Source organism: Chiloscyllium plagiosum, unplaced genomic scaffold (genome assembly GCF_037043375.1).
Source record: "Chiloscyllium plagiosum isolate Xiang-an unplaced genomic scaffold, Cpla_swu_hap1 HiC_scaffold_40, whole genome shotgun sequence".
Lineage (NCBI taxonomy): Eukaryota > Metazoa > Chordata > Chondrichthyes > Orectolobiformes > Hemiscylliidae > Chiloscyllium > Chiloscyllium plagiosum.
The window spans coordinates 5932722-5949064 of NW_028270178.1; the positions used below are offsets into that span (position 1 = coordinate 5932722).

At 47.5% G+C, this 16343-nt stretch overlaps 1 protein-coding gene across 1 annotated transcript in view; it reads left to right on the forward strand.

Annotated features, from left to right (window-relative positions):
* The window catches only part of zdhhc5a (zDHHC palmitoyltransferase 5a), a 56427-nt gene extending 43079 nt beyond the window's left edge, over positions 1–13348 (forward strand). The window contains exons 7-11 of the mRNA XM_087981698.1: positions 729–861; positions 1174–1297; positions 1785–1903; positions 8237–9147; positions 11992–13348. Coding sequence (XP_087837824.1) covers positions 729–861; positions 1174–1297; positions 1785–1903; positions 8237–9147; positions 11992–12181 — 1477 coding nt within the window. The 3' untranslated portion in view covers positions 12182–13348. The remainder of the gene's footprint in view (positions 1–728; positions 862–1173; positions 1298–1784; positions 1904–8236; positions 9148–11991) is intronic.
* Positions 13349–16343: the final 2995 nt, after the last annotated feature.

Consider the following 16343-nt stretch of genomic DNA (forward strand, 5'->3'; position numbering starts at 1 on the left):
TACTATGTCACTTTTCCACAGAACCCTACTAACCGTCTCTTCAAGTCCACTATCCACTTCGCCAAAGCCTGCTGTGCTCTAATAAATTGCAGCCAAATACACAGTTTGTATTCCACAGGGAAAAAGATGACTTGTATTTTTACTGTGCCGTACATATTTCAGGAACCCCCAATGCACTTTTCAGGTTTTGAACGTGTTATCGAAGAAGCAGCGTGACTAACCATCTTTACATCCACTTGAAAGGATGGGAATTTTAATGTCTCTTTTTAAAAGATGGCACCTCCAGCAGTACTGCATTGTTACTGATACTCTGCCGGAGCAATGCTGACTGCCCAGCCTGAGAGCACCCAGTCAGGATTGACAGTGTGGTGCCCCCTCTGGACCGATCTTCTGACAGTGCACTGACCTGATCTCCACAGTGCAGTGAGATTCTCCACTGAAATGCTTAGATGTGCCACCACTGTTTCCACTTCGGTGTCGTTCTTTCAGGATTGGGTTGGTTTGCTCAGTCGGCTGGCTTGTAATGCTGAGTAATACCAACAGAGTGAGTTAAATTCCCACACTAGGTGAGGTTACCATGAAGGACTCTCCTTCACAATCTCTCGCTTCACCTGAGGCCTGGTGACTCTCAGGTTAAACTAGTACCAGTCGTCTCTTTAAGAAGAGAGCAGCCCAATGGTCTGCTCGAGCTTTGGTAACTTTACTCTTTGTCATTTACATTCCTTCAGGTACATCAGCCGAGAGAGGAGGGAGTTTATTACTCCAGTCCAGACTCCCTTCCTGCGTCCCTTGGTTTCGGACACTGAGGTCACCATGAAGCTGATGGACAATGGCATTCAAACAAACCTCAAGAGGTCACTGGTAAGAATACAGGGCAAGCTCGGATAGAGAAGGGGAGGAACAATTCTTTTAGCTTGTGACTCTGGAATCTCATGCATGTGGAGTGACGCTGGGGCATGGGATACCAGGAAGTTGACTTTGGGTGCTGAGGTGTGACATTGAGGTGAGGGGTGGCACTCTGATGAAGGGCAAGGTGGTGACACTGGCGAGTTCCACAAAAGTAACAGAAATTTCCACTCTGATGTCACTGCTGCTTTAAAAGTATTGTGTGAAGTGGACATTTAACACTTCAATTTTGGCAGAATAACTCTCCATTTCTGTTTTTCCTTATAGTCCAAAGGAAGTCTGGAGGTTATGGAAAGCCAGTCAGCTGATGCTGAGCCCCCTCCTCCGCCTAAACCCGAGTTACACCGTTACTCAGGCCTCAGGGCTCACTTGTCACTGGCAACAAACGAGGGTGAGTGGACAATCCCCATTATGTCTGTGGTGGCGGGGTGTGCATGCTACACTTTTAAATAATAGGGGACAAAATTTAGGGGATTTCGTGTGTTTGGAGTGGCTGAATCCTGGCAACTGCCTCTGTGCCTTCACCCCATCTGTGTGCAGTCACATTTAACATTCTGGGAGACATGCACAGGAGGAAGTGTTAAACAGCTGACAGTAACTTTGTCTGGTTCCCACTCTGGCATCTCACTGCCCTGAGGGTCAGCTGGTTTTGGTGTTCTGAGTTGATCATCTTGTGAAAGATCAAGTGCAGTTGGATATGTAGGTGGTGGAAAAGGGCATCCAGGGTCGCAGCAGGAATTAGATTTTTGCCGAGCGTATAAATTGATGCCACTGCTGTTCTTAGAGGCAGGTGCTTCTGTGTGTTTTCCCTCAGCTTACCATTGACCAGAGTGGTTTTAATCTCTCCCCATCTTTCTCCCACTGCCATCCTGGTGCAGAGAGTAACTTGCTGAACAGAATGGACAACCCACCAACACCCACTATGTACAAGTACAGGCCAGCCTACAACAGCCCAGGGCGCAACCACACTGCTCTCACGCACTCCGCCAGTGAAAAGGTATGTTTTCTTTCCCATCCTGCAGCCACTAGCTTGTCACTTTGAACTGCATTGGGTGTACAGTGCAGTGGAAGGCCATTCAGCCCTGCTCACTGTTAATTTTTATGCTGTTCATGTGCAACTTCTTGTCCCACTTCACTACCACCACTACTGCCCACAAACCTACCCTGCACCCATTCACTACAAGATAGACAAGCAGGAGGCTGGAAGAACACAGGATGTTGCCTGGCTAGCTGTGTTCTTTCAGTCCCCTGCTTGTCTGTTTTGGATTCCAGCATCTGCAGTTTTTTTTTAGTCTCTAACCCATTCACTCCAATCCTCTCTCATTGACAGATCTTTGATTCCTTTCCCCTTTATGGTTTATCCAGCTTCCATGTAAACACACCAGTATCCTTCATCTCAGCCATTTGTTCTGGGGAAAGCATTTCACATTGTCCCCACTCTCTAGGTGACTTTCTTGTGAATTGCAAATTGGATTTTGTAGTAGAAGCCTATCCTGCCCCTTGTACCTGTGCAGACTCCGAGACCAGTTATTCTCTTTTCCACTCTTATCTTTCCCCGTAGATCTGCCAGTGCTTGGGTTTCAAGTATTTATTTGTGACTATCTTACATCCTCATGTAGCTGTCTCTCTCAAATTGAAACATCTTCATCTACCTGATCAAAATTTTTCCAAATGTGACATTTTAATGCACAGATCACCCCCCCTCCCCGGGCTCTCTTTAGCTTGGAGAAAAGAGTGCCAGTTTCTTTCGTGTCTTCATGATAGTTACAACCTCTTGTTATCCATTGAAAACATTTTTTCCTTCTTTTCTGTGGCCCACCTTTTGGGTGGGGGGCCTGGTGTGGTGAGGAGGAATGGCATAGTATTGTTGCTACACTTGTAATCCAGATAATGCTTGGGGGACTTGGTTTTGAATCCCACCATGGCGGCTGAGCAAGTGATGTGAACAGAATTTGAATTAAAAATCAAATGACACTTTTCAGATGGCATTCAATAAGACCTCTCATATCATCATAGCATGTAAAATCAAAGTGCGTGGGATTCAAAGAACAGTATTGAAATGGATAAAGAACTGGCTGGCAGACAGGAGACAAAGAGGGGGGTCAGTGGGACCCAAAGAGATAAGTCTGAGGCTGGTACAGTTGACAGAGGGGTAAGTAAAATAGTCAAGGCAAGCAAGAGCAAGGCAGAGGACAAACTAAGACTGCTAAATTAAACAGCATTTATTTCAGTGCAAAAGGCCTGACCGGTAAAGCAAATGAACTCAGGGCATGGTTGGAAACATAGGACTAGGAAAACACTGCTATTACAGAACCATAGCTCAGGGAGGGGCAGGTTTGGCAGTTTAATGTTCCATAGTTCAGATGCTGTAGGAAGGAGAGAGTGGGGATTGGCATTCTTGGTTGAGGATAAAATTACAGCTGTAATTGGGATATTTCTGGGAGTATGTCCAGTGAGGCTTATTTGGGTGAAACTGAGGAATAAGAAAGGGATTATCACCTTATTGAGATTTCTTAGGCATTTGAGATTGAGAAGCAGATTTGTAAGGAGATCTCCAATACCTGTAAGAATAATAGGGTTGTAATAGCTGGGGCTTTTAACTTCCCCAACATAGACTGGGACTGCCAGAGTGTTAAGGACTTGGGTGGAGAGGAATGTGTGCGTACAAGAAAATTTTCTTCAGTATATGAATGTCCCTGCTAGAGAAGGAGCTGAAAATGTGTTGCTGGAAAAGCGCAGCAGGTCAGGCAGAATCCAAGGAACAGGAGAATTGATGTTTCGGGCATAAGCCCTTCTTCAGGAATGAGGAAAGTGTGTCCAGCAGGCTAAGATAAAAGGTAGGGAGGAGGGACTTGGGAGAGGGGCGTTGGAATTGCGTTAGGTGGAGGGAGGTCAAGGTGAGGGTGATAGGCCGGAGTGGGGTGGGGGGGGACGTAGTCGACGATGCCCTCCACCGCATCTCTTCCACTTCCCGCTCCTCCGCCCTTGAGCCCTGCCCCTCCAATCGCCACCAGGACAGAACCCCACTGGTCCTCACCTACTACCCCACCAACCTCCATGTACAACGTATCATCCGCTGTCATTTCCGTCACCTCCAAACGGACCCCACCACCAGGGATATATTTCCCTCCCCTCCCCTATCAGTGTTCCGAAAAGACCACTCCCTCCGTGACTCCCTCGTCAGGTCAACACCCCTCACCAACCCAACCTCCACTCCCGGCACCTTCCCCTGCAACCGCAAGAAATGCAAAATTTGCGCCCACACCCTCCCCCCTTACTTCCCTCCAAGGCCCCAAGGGACACTTCCATATCCGCCACAAATCCACCTGCACCTCCACACACATCATCTATTGCATCCGCTGCACCCGATGTGGCCTCCTCTATATTGGGGAGACAGGCCGCCTACTTGCGGAACGTTTCAGAGAACACCTCTGGGACACCCGGACCAACCAACCCAACCACCCCGTGGCTCAACACTTTAACTTCCCCCTCCCACTCCACCAAGGACATGCAGGTCCTTGGACTCCTCCATCGCCAGACCATAGCAACACGACGGTTGGAGGAAGAGCGCCTCATCTTCTGCCTGGGAACCCTCCAACCACAAGGAATGAACTCAGACTTCTCCAGTTTCCTCATTTCCCCTCCCCCCACCTTGTCTCAGTCAAATCCCTCGAACTCAGCACCGCCTTCCTAACCTGCAATCTTCTTCCCGACCTCTCCGCCCCCACCCCACTCCGGCCTATCACCCTCATCTTGACCTCCCTCCACCTAACGCAATTCCAACGCCCCTCCCCCAAGTCCCTCCTCCCGACCTTTTATCTTAGCCTGCTGGACACACTTTCCTCATTCCTGAAGAAGGGCTTATGCCTGAAACGTCGATTCTCCTGTTCCTTGGATGCTGCCTGACCTGCTGTGCTTTTCCAGCAACACATTTTCAGCTCTGATCTCCAGCATCTGCAGACCTCACTTTCTCCTGCTCGAGAAGGAGGCAAGCTTGACCTTGGGAAATAAGTCAGAGCAAATGACTAAGGTATCCATGGAGGAGCACTTTTGGGTCTGTGATCATAATTACATTAGTTTTAAAATAATGATGGAAAAGGTTAGACCTGATCTAAAAGTTAAAATTCTAAATTGGAGTAAGGCCAATTTTGATGGTATTAGGCAAAAACTTTCAAAAGTTGACTGGAGAGGCCTTTTCACAGGTCAAAGGATGCTTAGAAAATGGAAAGCATTCAAAAATGAGATAATGAAAGTCCAGAGTCCTGTTAGTGTGAAGAGTAAGGCTGGTAGGGGTAGGGAATGCTGCATGACTAGAGAAATTGAGGCTCTGGTCAAGAAAAAGAAGGAGACATATATCAGATATAGACATCTGGGATCAAGTGAAGCCCTAGAGGAATACAAATGCAGTAGGAGTATACTCCTGAGGAAAATCAGGAAGGTAAAAAAGAGGACATGGGATAGCTTTGTCAGATAGGGTTAAAGAGAATCCAAAGAAGTTCTTCAATACATTTAAGGACAAACAAGTAACTAGGGAGAGAATGGAGCCCCTTAAAGATCAGCAAGGCAGTCTATGTGGAACTGCCGGAGTTTGGTAAGATACTAAATGAGCATTTTGCATCTGTGTTTACCATGTTGAAGAATATGTAAGTTTGAGAAATAAATAGTAAAATCTTGACAAGTGTCCAGATTAGAGCAGGTGGTGTTAAATGTCTTAAAACACATAAAGGTGGATAAATCTCCAGGACCTGATCAGGTGTAGCCTAGAAGCTGGAGGGAGGTGGGTAATGATTGCTGGGCCTCTTGCTGAGATATCTGTAACATCGATAGTCACAGGTGAGGTGCCAGAAGACTGGAGGGTGGCTAATGTTGGTGCCATTATTTAAGATGATCAGGAAAAGCCAGGGAACCATTGCCCAGGGAGTCTGATGTCAGTAGTGGGTAAGTTGGAGGGGATTCTCAAGAACAGGATTTGCATGTGTTTGGAAAAGCAAGGACTGATTAGGAGTTGTCAACATGGCTTCGTGCTTTGGAAATAGTATCTCAGTAACTTGATTGAGTTTCTTGAAGTGACAAAGAAGATTGATGAAGGCAGAGTGGTAGATGTTTTTCTGTAAGGTGTTCAAGATTTCACAGGGTATACTGGTTAGCAAGATTCGATCATGTGGAGTACAGGGAGAGAGCTATGCATTTGGATACAAAATTGGCTTGAAGATAGTGGTGGAGGGTTGTTTATCAGGATTGGAGGCCTGTGACCAGCAAGGATCAGTGCTGGGTCCATTGCTTTTTGTCATTTACATCAATAATTTGGATGTGAAAATAGAAGGAATGGATAATAAGTTTGCAGACGACACCAAAATTGGAGGAGGTTACCTCCCAGTTCAGCGGGACTTTGATCCGATGAACTGAGGAATGGCAGATGGAGTAAATTTAAATAAATGTGATATGCATTTTGATAAGGCAAATCAGAGCGGAACTTGTGCACTTAATGGTAGTGCCGTAACAACGTTGCCAAACAAAAAAAATCTAGGGTGCAACTTCTTAGTTCCTTGAAAGTGGAGTCTCAGATAGGACCTATCGCATTCCCAACACCCCTCCCCCAAGTCCCTCCTCCCTACCTTTTATCTTGGCCTGCTTGGCACACAACTCCTCATTCCTGAAGAAGGGCTTATGCCTGAAACGTCGATTCTCCTGCTCCTTGGATGCTGCCTGACCTGTGCTTTTCCAGCAACACATTTTTCAGCTCTGATCTCCAGCATCTGCAGTCCTCACTTTTTCCCCCTCAGATAGGATAGTAAAGAAAGCATTTGGTACACTTGCTGTTGTTAGTCAGTGCATTGAGTATAGGAGTTGGTCCCTCAAGATGTCATGGTTGTGGGTTTGGAAGGTATCATCTTTGATGTTCAGTGAATTTCCACAGTGCATCTTGTAGATGGTACACACTGCTACTACTAAGTAATAGATGCCTGTGGCTGTGGTGCCAATCAAGCGGGCTGCTTTATCCTGGATGGTATTGGGTTTCTTGAGTGTTGTTGGAGTTGCACCCATCCAAGCAGGTGAGGAGTATTCCATCCCATTCCTCTGACTTGTGCTTTGTACATGGTGGTTGAGAGCGGGATGCTGGAAAAGCACAGCAGGTCAGGCAGCATTCGAGGAGCAGGAGAATCGACTTTTCAGGCAAGAGCCCTTCGTCAGGAATGCTCAAAAATGGTTGGAAGCACTGAATACTGTCAGTACAATGTAGCCTTTCAAATCTCTAACCCGACTCCAACCCCTTATGTTGTAACTAGTTGCAGCACCTAAAACTCATCCTATCTGTGTAATCATCCTTATCTCTATCACTTTCTCCAGTCTCTGTAACCCCCACAGCTCTGGCAACCCAGCCACTCAGTAAATGCCACAAGTCAGGGGAAGCACAGTGGTTAACGCTGCTGCCTCACAGCACCAGAGACCTGGGTTTGATTCCACTCTCGGGCGAATATCTGAGAGGAGTTTGCACATTCTCCCCATGTCTGTGGGTTTCCTCCGGGTGTTCTAGTTTCCTTCCACAGTTCAAAGATGTGCTGTTTAGTTAGATTGGCCATGCTGAATTGCTCGTAGTGTCCAGGATTGTGAAGGTTGGGTGGGTTAATGTTACCTCCTCAGGCCTCTGCACCCCCTCCCTATCTCTGTAACCCCCCCCCCCCGGCCCCTACACCCCCTCCCTATCTCTGTGACCCCCCTCCAGCCCCTACACCCCCTCCCTATCTCTGTAACCCCCTCCGGCCCCTACACCCCCTCCCTATCTCTGTGACCCCCCTCCAGCCCCTATACCCCCTCCCTATCTCTGTAACCCCCTCCGGCCCCTACACCCCCTCCCTATCTCTGTGACCCCCTCCAGCCCCTACACCCCCTCCCTATCTCTGTAACCCCCTATAGCCCCTTCACTCCCTCCCTATCACTGTCATCACTTACCGAACCTATCACCCACCTGTTCCTGTAACCTTCTCTAGCTGACCTCTGACCTCTTGAGTATCCCCAATGTTAGTAATTCATTTGAAGCTCCATGTTGTTTTCCTGCGTGTTGCAGATACTTGTTGCTAGAATTTTCTGTAATTGTCTTTGAAAGCTCTGATGTGGCCCAGTAACGCACTATGAAGCTCCCTGTTTTTCATCCTCCTGTCATTCTGGTCAGTAATTTGCCTTTCCTTCTCTGCTGTGAGGACAACAGTCCCAGCTTCTGTGGTTTCCCCACGTTCACTAAAGTGTCACATCCTTGATGCCATTCTGGGAACTTTTTGACAATATTACCTGTGAAGCAATGATGTTACTTTGTATTTTTTTGTGCCCCTAGATTTCCCGAGGTGAAGCTGTGAAGGAGCCTTTGCCCATTGATGAGAGCAGCAGGAGTCAGAGCTACAAATCGGAGCCCAATCTGGAGTCTGATGCATGCCGTTCACCAACCATCTATAAGAGTTTCCAGTTTGAGCCTGTTTCCAATGGCTCCCGCTCGTCCAGTCTGAAGTCAGCTCATGGTGGAGGCTTTGAGATGAGCCACCTACAGTCCATTCGCTCTGAGGGAACCACCTCTACCTCTTACAAGAGCTTGGCCAACCAGACCCGTAATGGGAGCCTGTCCTACGACAGCTTGGCCACTCCCTCAGGTAGCCCAGAAGCTGAGTCGCCCTGTCCAATGCCAGGTCCGGAGCCAACAGGCTACCATTCCCCCTTTATGTCAGCCAAGATTGCTCAGCAAAGGGAGGCAGACCTCCACCGCTACCCACTAGCCCCTGGTGCATACGGAGTCCCTCCCCGCTGCCCCAGGGAGCCCCCGGCCATCTCCTCTTCCGATAGCCGGTCACGACAGGAGCGGGAAAAGCTGCTGCGGACAGAGGAGACGCCGGCTGTCACTGCCCACCATCACCAGCATCATGCCCGGGTCAGTATGTCCTCTGATGACACTAGGCGCTCGCCTGGCCTTAAACGTCCAACCCAGAGAACTACACCTCCACTTATACCTTCCACCTGTTCTTCCTCCTCTTCCTCTCAGTCTGGTGGAGCCCCTGGCCAGCCTACACGTTTCTCCAGAGTCTCTGAGGGTAACGCGCAAACTCCCAGGGTGCGCTCCATGTGCTCTCCTGAGGCTCCTGCCCCTCCTCCCACCATGGGCAAGTCAACATCCTATGTGGTTGCGAGACCTCCATATGGAGCTGCATTGGACACCAGTGAAGTATTGGCAACAACACACCCACTACTGGCTCCCAAGTAAGTTCCATCTCGTTTGCACTATATTTTCACTGCCTCATTTTTAAAAAATATTCATGGAATGAGGGTGTCACTGGCCAAGCCAGCATTTATTGGCTCTCCCTAATTGCCCAGAGGGTAGTTAGGAGTCAACCACATTACGGAGAGCATGGATTCACATGTGGTCCAGATCAGGAAGGGGTGGCAGCTTTTTTTCCTAAAGGGCATTACTGTACCAGATGGGTTTTCCCAACAGTTGATGAGGATTTCATGGTTCGCACCAGCCTGTTAATTCCAGATTTTTATTGAATACAAATTCCGCAACAGGAATTGAACCCAGGTTCCCGGAACATTATCTGGATCTGTGGATTAACAGTCCCGTGTCAGTACCACTTGGCCATTTCCTCTGGAGATGCCCCTTGTCCACTCAAACCGATTTTATGTTTTGTTTAATTTTACAAAGTGTCATTTGTTCTTGATGTCAGGAAGCAGTAAAATCCCATTGGCAGTCTGGCTCAGAAGCTCTGAGTAATGGAACAATTATAAAAGCTGTGAATTCTAGGAGCAGGAGATGACCATTCAGTACCTCCCACCCCCAGAGATGCTCCACCATTCTACACTATCATGCCTTATCAACTCCACCTTCCCACCCATTCCCTGTATCTGTCCCCAAAAAAATCTGTCTTCGATGTACTCAGTGACTGAGGGTGCTCAGCTGTCTAGGTGGAGAGAATTCCTGAGAGTGAAGATATTACATCACCTCTCAGACAGACAGAGGCTTAAGGGGCTGAATTCATGTGGAGTGGCCAGCCTTCCTTTACTCAAATCCCATCGCCATTCAGTCAAGCAGGGAAAAAGACGCTTCATTTCATCCCTGTCTGTCCTCCTGAATAATTTGATACTTTGTTTTACTCCATTTGTGATCCAGTGGCCTGCACTGATAATCCAGAAGGATTCACATCCTGCTCGGCAGTTTGAAACTTAAAACTCCATCAACGAAATTAATAAAATTACAGGATAAGTGCTAGTGATATGCCAGTATCCTTGAAATGGCTTAAAAACACTCCGGCATGTTAAACCACTGAGTGCAATAAAGGTGTTCCATTGACTGAAGCTGGCTGAACCATCTTTTCAAGGGATGCTTTCAGATGGAGAGCAAAAGCTGGCGTTGCCAGTGATGCTCACAAACGGTCACTCTCCTCCACTTGAACCCAAAGCTCCAGTTCAGCCTGTTGTTTCAATCCCTGAGCTGGTACCAATGCTCATGAAGCACTGTCAAATATGCCATCTTTTGGGTGAGATGTTAAATCTAAGCCATCTCAGGTGAATGCTTAAGATCCCATATCCATAATTGGAAGTGGGGTATGGTGTCCTGAGACTGATGATCTGCTTGTTGTCACAGTGCTATTTGTGGGATCCTGTTGTGTGGGGCTTGGTTCTCATGTTTTTCTATATTTGTAGCAGCAACTCTTCTTGAGAAATTGCTTCCTTTTTGAATGAGAGTGGTGAAAGTTTGCTTTCTGCTGGTAATTGCTGTCCTTGGTTTACATTGAGAGCGAGGGTTGTAAATCAGTCCGTGTACCTGCTTCTGATCACATTCTGATCCACACCCCCCACCAACCCAACCTCCACTCCCGGCACCTTCCCCTGCAACCGCAGGAGGTGCAAGACTTGCGCCCACACCTCCCCCCTCGCCTCCCTCCAAGGCCCCAAGGGATCCTTCCATATCCGCCACAGATTCACCTGCACCTCCACACACATCATCTATTGCATCCGCTGCACCCGATGTGGCCTCCTCTATATTGGGGAGACAGGCCGCCTATTTGCGGAACGTTTCAGAGAACACCTCTGGGACACCCGGACCAACCAACCCAACCGCCCTGTGGCTGAACACTTTAACTCCCCCTCCCACTCCACCAAGGACATGCAGGTCTTTGGACTCCTCCATCGCCAGACCACAACAACACGACGGTTAGAGGAAGAGCACCTCATCTTCCGCCTAGGAACCCTCCAACCACAAGGGATGAACTCGGATTTCACCAGTTTTCTCATTTCCCCTCTCCCCACCTTGTCTCAGTCAAATCCATCAAATTCAGCACCGCCTTCCTGACCTGCAATCTTCTTCCTGACCTCTCTGTCCCCACTCCACTCCGGCCTATCACCCTCACCTTAACCTCCCTCCACCTATCGTATTTCCGGCGCCCCTCCCCCAAGTCCCTCCTCCCTACCTTTTATCTTAGCCTGCTGGACACACTTTCCTCATTCCTGAAGAAGGGCTTATGCCTGAAACGTCGATTCTCCTGTTCCCTGGATGCTGCCTGACCTGCTGCACTTTTCCAACAACACATTTCCAGCTCTGATCACATTCCAGTGACCTCAGATTTATAGAGAAAGGAAATGATCCAGGACTCGAAATAAGACAAGACTTAGGAACGGAAGTAGGCCATTCAGCCCACTGAGTCTATGCTGCCACTTATTAGATCCATCATGATCTCACTAATCCTCAATTCCACTTCCCTGCCTTTTCCCCCCTAACCCTTAACTCCCTTACTGAATAAAACCCTCTCTCCATGTCAGCCTTGTATATACTTAACCATCCAGCCTCAACAGCTCTTTAGAAGATAACTCCTTCTAAATAGAGATCCCAGGTTTACAGAGAGGGAGGAAATCTGTGTAGATACCTGCCCCTCTTCACTGTTTAGTGATCCCTGAGCCAGAGAGATGGTAAATCAGCCAGGATTCCTGCTGACACTGGGTATTAATGAGGGGGAACACAATCAGGGAGATGTTCTACATTGTATTTAACCTGTGCTGTACCTTCGCCTTGCTTGCTTTACTTACGGACTTGGCTTTTCTTTTTAACAGGGATGAAGTGAGGATGAAAGGTTCCCACAACAAAAGCAATGGACAGCCCAAAAGTCTGAGCAAGGCAGACTCGCGGCAGACATCAACACCTCCTTGCCCTGGGGCTGCCAGTGGAGCACCTCTCAGCCCCAGTAAAGGTGTGAAAAAAGTCTCAGGAGTTGGAGGGACCACCTATGAAATCTCTGTGTGAGACCAAGCAAGGCGGAGAGAGTGAGAGAGAGAAACTGAGGCACCTCATAAAAGACTCTTGGACACAGTCAGCGGGGACTGAATCTCAAGTTGACAAGACTTTAATTCCTTTGGGATCTGGAAGGAGAATGTAAGGAGAGGAAAGCTGAACACTGGAGAGCTCTCCTAATCCTCCTCCATGACCTGCTTAAACGCGGGTGGGAATCCTTCTATGCGTAAATCCAAGTTTTAGCCATTTGTAAGTTTTAAGGAGAGAAAGAGAGAACCACCATCCCCTCCCCACAGCCCCCACAAACATGTGCGCACATACATGTACAGGAGAGCCATGAGAGGGATGCAACAGTGTGTGACAGGGTCTAGTGGGGAGGGGGGCAAGGTGTGCTGGAAAGGGTCTGAGTGGGACAAGGTGGATGGAGAGGGATTTGCAGCTTCCTCTCCATCCTAAGGGGAGGAGAACTTGCGTGGTTTTTTAATTCTGTTTAATGTTCCACCCGATCTCCCTCCTTTTTTCTCTCTCTCTCGCTCTCTCTTATGCAAGTCTGAGAGTTCGATCACTGAGGAGCCGACAATGTGCAATCAACGGGAGGGGGTGGAGGGTGGGGTGGGGGTGTTTAAAGGACAGAAGCCTAAAGGAAAAAAGCAAAGACTTTTGAAAAACAAAAGGAATTTTTTATATATATATATAAATAATTAAAGGGATTATTTACTCTCTATCCTTCCAGTGGTGGAAAGGCTGAAACTATTAACACTCCCTTGCAATGGGGGGGAAGCAGGGGTGGGATGTTATGAGCCGTTGCAAAGGAGGAGTAGGAGCCTGAGGCTGGCGTTGGAGCAAGTGGGTGACGTGGGGAGGGAGAGAAGGTGACATTTCACAGAGTGGTGTCTCCCTCATGCTGCTTGTCCTTCTCACTTTACTCTGACTGCTCACATTGCACCTTTTTTAAAACCACCTTCCCCCACCGCCCAGAACCCCACTTTGGAGGACATGCCCTGGACAAGTCTCGCCTATGCTCCCAGTTGTGACTATCTTGATCAGAGTTCAGAATCTCAGCAGCGTTGGGAGTTTTCTGAAGGAGGCATGAGGTCTGTGGCTGTGGAAACATCTTGATGTGAATATAATAAATATTTTCAAAATAAGCTATTAAATAGAAAAGGAAAATTTACGGTGGATTTTGTCTGAAGACAGTGTGGGAGCCTTAAACTTCTGAGTTGTTTACTCTGAGCCCACTTCTCTCCACCCCTTTCCAGAATGTGCTGCTGCTCCTGCGTGTCACTCGGTTCCTTGCCTCTCGCTGCATTTCACTAAGTGGCATGCCAGACAGGAGGTCTGGGCAAGGGCATAACTGTTTACCACCAACAATGCTGCTTCCCACAAAATCCAGTTTGTGCTGAGCCAATTGATTAGCATTCCTTTTTCTTGTTGTGAGGGAGAATTGTGAAATTATTACCTTATACTCTCTGGTTATTCCTTTCTGAAGTGGTGAGCCACTGTCTTGAGCAGCTACAAGTCTGTGTGATGGAGCTGTTGGCTGTCGTTATGTCAGACCCATGACAGTGAAGGAATGGTAATTATAGTTCCAAGTGAGGACGGTATGTGGTTTTGGATAAAGTTGTAAGACCATAAGAATTAGGAATGGGAGTAGGTTGTTCACTCCCTGAAGCCTGCAGCACCATTCAGTTGATAACTGATCTGACATTCTTTAGTCCACTTTATGTTTGGGTGTGGTGGGAAATGTCTGAGTGGGACAAGGTGGGTGGAGAGAGATTTGCAGCTTCCTTTCCATCCTGAGGGGAGGGGAACTTGCGTTGTTTTTTAATTCTGTTTAATGTTTGTCTATCTCTCTCTCTGTGCTTTCTTTCTTTCCTTCCAACCTTCCCCCCGCCCCTCCCTCCCTTCTCCCCCCCCCCCTTCTCCCCCCCCTTCCCCCCCCCTCTCCCCCCCCTTCCCCCCCCCTCTCCCCCCCCTCTTCCCCCCCCCCCTTACCCCCCCCCCCCTCTTCCCCCCCCTTCCCCCCCCCCCTCTTCCCCCCCCCTCTTCCCCCCCCCTCTTGTCCTTCTATATGACACAAGTTATGGGTTTGGGTTCAAAGAAGTTTGGGTAATTTCTGAAACACCACTGCTACTGAGTGTTGGCAGTCGAGAGTAAATACTGAAAGTTTGTGGAGAGAGTGCCAATCAAGTGGACTGCTTTTGTCGTGGATGGTGTCAAGTATCTTGAATGGTATTGGAACTGCACCCATCCAGGCAAGTGCAGAACATTCTATTCTACATATGCCCTTTGCACAACCACTGTGGAGTCAAGAGGTGAATTGTTCACTACTGGATTTCTAGCTTTTGGCCTGCTTTTGTAGCCAAAAGTATATGGTGAATTAAGTTCTGCTTCTGATTGATGGTAATCCCCAGGCTGGTGGTAGTAGGGGTTTCAGTTATGATAGCATTTAGTGTCAAGGGACAATGGTTAGATTCTCTGTCACCTGTTGGAGATGGTTTGCCATTTGTGCTGTGTAAATGTTACTTGCCACTTATCAGCCCAAGCCTGAATATTGTTCAGGAGTTGCTGCATTTGAGCATGGACTGCTTCAGAATCCTAATGGTCTGAACGTTGTGCTGGATGGAGGGAAGGTCATTGAGCAGCTGAATTGGGTTGGTCTGAGGAATTCCAGCAGAGATGTCCTGGTGCTGAGATGACTGACCTCTGACTTCCTGTGTACCAGGTATGACTCCAGCCAGTAGTTGAAAGATTCAGAAGAGCCTTGGCAATTTGCAACACATCTTATCAAGTTCCATTGAACTTGTAGCACAGAGAGCCCACTGGCCAGCTACTCTATTGCTTATATGATTGAAACATGGAGTAAAGGGATTCAATGTGGATTTCCTGGGGAGTGGAAAGCTTTTGGGGGGGGGGGGGGGGATCTAACATAGGGATTTGACTGAAATTGGTTCTCAAGAATTCCAATCTGGAATTTAAATGCATACTGGAACTCATGCCAGTTTGTATCGGGGGATAGAAATACCTTGGATGATCAACGTGTGCTGTCTCTCAGCATTGATCTGATTATTGTTCTTGTTCTTCATGATGAATCATGACATTGGGTCGTACTCAGTTCAGAGGATCATTAATGTCTGACTCGTGTCAGAGATAACAAAAACGGTTTCCAGTTGGAACCATCGATTTCTCCTGGACCATCTTTCTGTTGATACTGCAATTTCTCTTACCAAGTGCACTTCTGAGCTTCATTGAGTATTGTTCTAATGATAAGCAGAGCTTATTCCTCCACTGCACTATCTAAGGCTGAAATGCTATAGTGGAGCAGCACAACTGTAAAAACTAGTTGCTGTCTGACTGCATATTTGTAAATAGTCATTAACCAATTTCCCCCTCTACAGACATTTAAGCATACACACCACTTTACAAGTCTTTTCCCCTGCTATATACTGTCTATTTTACCACTTTATTCTCATTACTGTACCAATCTGCCCTCTGTACACACTCCTTTACCATTCTCCAGTCTCACATCATGCACCTAGTTAAAAATCTCACAACACCAGTCCAACAGCTTTATTTGGAAGCACCAGGTTTCGGAGCACTGCTCCTTATCAGGTGGTTGTGAAGCAGGACCAGAAGACACAATTTATAAGCAAAAGATTAGTGTCATGCAGCTGAAATGATATTGAACAAATTGAGGTTGTTAAGTCTTTCATCTTTTAGAATGGGTTTGCTGGTTTCGGTTCATTAATATGTAAGTCCCAGAACTACTTTTAAATCACATTCTCAAGATAACTTATAAAGGCAGTAGGAGTATACTTAAGAGGGAAATCAGGAGGGCAAAAAGGGGACATGAGATAGCTTTGGCAAATAGAGTTAAGGAGGATCCAAAGGGTCTTTACAAATACATTAAGGACAAATGGGTAACGGGGGAGAGAATAGGGGCCCTCAAAGATCAGCAAGGTGGCTTTTGTGTGGAGGTGCAGAAAATGGGGGAGATACTAAACAAGTATTTTGCATCAGTATTTACTGTGGTAAAGGATATGGAAGATATAGAATTTTGGGAAATAGATGGTGAGAACTTGCAAAATGTCCATATTACCGAGGAGGAAGTGCTGGATATCTTGAAATGCATAAAGGTGGATAAATCCCCAGAACCTGATCAGGTGTACCCTGG